The following is a 2,791-nucleotide window of genomic DNA, read 5'->3' as shown; positions in this document are numbered from 1 at the left end:
CCCCCACAAAACCCTCCTCCCCCAATGTGCAACCTCCGCTCCCAAGAATCCTCTGTCATACCCTGCTTCCGAAAATGTACAGTCGTAGGATGTTCGCCACACCATCAACACGCGACTTGCCGTTGGGGTCGTTGGTATGTTTCATTGGTACCTCGGCTTAGGTTCTGACTTGAACTCTTACCTCTTTTTGAGTGTGCGTGGTAGATGAGAGCAATAGCCTGTTGGATGCTTGTCCAGGTAGTTTTGATGGTACTCTTCAGCGGTCCAGAACGTTGTTGCTGGTTGAATGCGGGTCACAATAGGCTGCTTGAAGTCCTTGGATACCTTTGCGGTGACTTCCTGCGCTATCCTCTCCTGTTCCGCGTTATGATAGAATGAGGCTGACGCGTATTGGCGCCCATGATCAGGTCCCTGTGCATCCACAGTTGTGGGGTCGTGCAACTCATAGAAAAAGACAACGAGGTCTCGATAACTGACCACGGCAGGGTCAAACGTAATCTGCAACGCCTCCACGTGCCCCGTTTGCTGGCCACAGACCTGCTCGTAGGTGGGGTTCGATACGGTGCCGCCCGTGTAGCCCACGCGAGTCCTTATGGACGGGAACATCTCCTTAAACCATCTTTCCACTCCCCAGAAACAACCAGCGCCGAAGGTGGCCAGCTCCATCGGAATATGGGGTATTCGTGTGCGCTTAGACCCTTGGTATGTTGCCTGCCGAGTGCTTTGGCTGCTGATCGCTCCTCTCCTAACCCTTCCACTGTTCTTGCGTGAATTCGTGATTATGGTGAAGAGGGTTCTGGAACCCCTAGCGAAACCAGCGAAGAAGTGTCGCGCAGCCGACCTCGACATGGTGTTTGACGCATTGATCGAAAATTGTGATGGGGACGTACCGTTCACGGAGAAGGCCTCGACGGGAGTCGTCATCAACCTCCCCGGATTTGCGCCCTTTGCAGTGCCAACTGTGCCGCCGGATCTGAAACACCTTCTTCAGGCGTGGTCACGAAAATCCATGCCCGGAGCTGACCACGGCTTCTCTGACCAGTTCATTGAGTTTTTGTCCAGACGCTATATGAACCACCAAGATTTTCTCTCGATTGCTGAGGACGAAGAACGTGACGAGATATCCGCATTCTATCACATCATCAACGGGTTTCTCGATGCCCATGTAGACCTCATAGACGAGTTGAATTGTGGATTCTACAGATTGCTGACCTCGATTCACACCTGGCGTCACGTCGACAGGAGTGTTACGCAGCAGTCAGCGAATACACAACGAATCCGAGACATACTCAAGGACAACGACAATCGGGAGCTAGAGACCCAAGGAGATCTTTTTCGGGATCAGGGGTTCACGCGGTTGAAGGCCTTGATACTCACCCCTACACGACACCACTGCAAAGTTTACGTGGACAACTTTCTCAACCTGTGGCCCCAGAAGAAGGTCTCCGGGAGGCAGCGGCTCAAGCGTGAATTTGGCTCCAATGACGCTGTAGACGAGAGTCGGCCTGTGGACTGGGGGCACCTCTTCGAGGGGAACGCCGACGACGATGGTATCGTGGGAATTCAAGTGCGAGATACGAATCTGCAGCTGTTCTCTGCGCCTTTAGAGTCTGATGTACTCGTGGCGACTCCCCTAGCAGTGAGACGTCTGATTGGAGCTGAGGGTGAGCTCCGGCGGAATTATGACTTCCTCTCTTCCGTAGAGATAGTCGTTGTGGACCTGGCCGACGCTCTCGTCATGCAGAATTGGGGGCATGTTGAGGAGGTTTTCAAGGTCCTCAATGTCCGCCCTCAGAGTCTGGGGTCCGTGGACATACGTAGGATAAAGGAATCCGTTGCTGATGGCGGGGCGGGAGCCCTACGCCAGACGATTTTACTGTCCAAATACCGACAAGTCGAGCACTCCGCCCTGTTCTCCAGGTACTGTCGTAATAGACGAGGCTACGTGTCTCTGGCAACATGGGCCTATGGTCTTCTGAACACTGACGACAAGTACAAAACTTTGAAGACGCATGGAGTTATGCACTCTTTTATCGGAGCACAATGTCGGTCGCCGTCAACCCTGATCGATGATTTCAGGAGTTACTTCGTGCAGAATTTCCTAAAAGGGCTCCATCCTAGGCTGAGAGACCGCAACGAAAATGTACTGCTCGTAATGCCGTCCTACCCCGACTACCTATGCCTCCGCAAGACACTTAAGTCTGACCGTCACTGCGTGGGCTATCGAGTCATCCATGAGCACTCTAGTTTGTCTTCATCCAATCAGAGTAGGACATGGTTTACGAAGGGCGAGTGTCGACTGTTGATCATGACAGAGAGGTACCTGTACTTCAGACGGCCCAAACTGAAGGCGGTCCAGCACGTGGTGTTTTACGGTTTGCCGGCAAACGCCAGCATCTTCTCCGATATATTAGACCACCTGATTGCCCGTGACCGCCCTACTGAGTCGTTGGTCCTCGGGTACTACAGCCTGGCCGACGCTGAGGCTCTGCAAAGACTCGTAGGTGCAGAGAAGGCCAAGAGCTTGGTGGCTGACGTGCGATTCAACCTTTAATGTTGTTCTTTGGTGTTCGACCACTAATGCAGCTGGCACCTTTGCACGTGTGACTGACAATTGACCTGCACAGCGTCCTGATTGCTGCTTTACTATTCGTGACTGATAACCCACGTGACCTGCACATCCGCACGATGGAGCTGACCGTAGGCGTAGGCGTCAGCGCGGCGGTGGCTCTGCTGCTTCTCAACGCTATGGGTGGATACCTCCTGTTGATCGACAAGTGGTACCGACAAG

The 2,791-nt window shown here is 53.3% G+C and overlaps 2 protein-coding genes across 3 annotated transcripts; one reads left to right on the top strand and one right to left on the bottom strand.

The window, feature by feature from the left end:
* Window positions 1-177: 177 nt before the first annotated feature.
* KVP18_005147 (uncharacterized protein) lies at window positions 178-666 on the bottom strand (the record flags this gene model as incomplete). Its single annotated transcript, XM_067949518.1, has 1 exon — window positions 178-666. The coding sequence occupies one exon, from the start codon at window positions 664-666 to the stop codon at window positions 178-180; it is 489 nt and encodes a 162-aa protein (XP_067809840.1).
* Window positions 593-2,554, top strand: KVP18_004947 (uncharacterized protein; the record flags this gene model as incomplete). Of its 2 annotated transcripts, none has more annotated exons than XM_067958051.1 (1): window positions 593-2,554. In XM_067958051.1, one exon carries the CDS (start codon window positions 593-595, stop codon window positions 2,552-2,554), a length of 1,962 nt encoding a protein of 653 aa, XP_067809838.1. The 2 variants fall into 2 exon arrangements, with proteins under 2 accessions (XP_067809838.1, XP_067809839.1); XM_067958052.1 differs by having other exon boundaries at window positions 782-2,554.
* Window positions 2,555-2,791: the final 237 nt, after the last annotated feature.

The sequence above is a fragment of a genome, assembly GCF_019968955.1.
Source record: "MAG: Porospora cf. gigantea A chromosome Unknown PgA_NODE_3201_length_2791_cov_356.788, whole genome shotgun sequence".
NCBI lineage: Eukaryota > Apicomplexa > Conoidasida > Eugregarinorida > Porosporidae > Porospora > Porospora cf. gigantea A.
The sequence above is the reverse complement of the archived record's forward strand: the minus strand, read 5'-3'. Positions and strand labels throughout refer to the sequence as shown.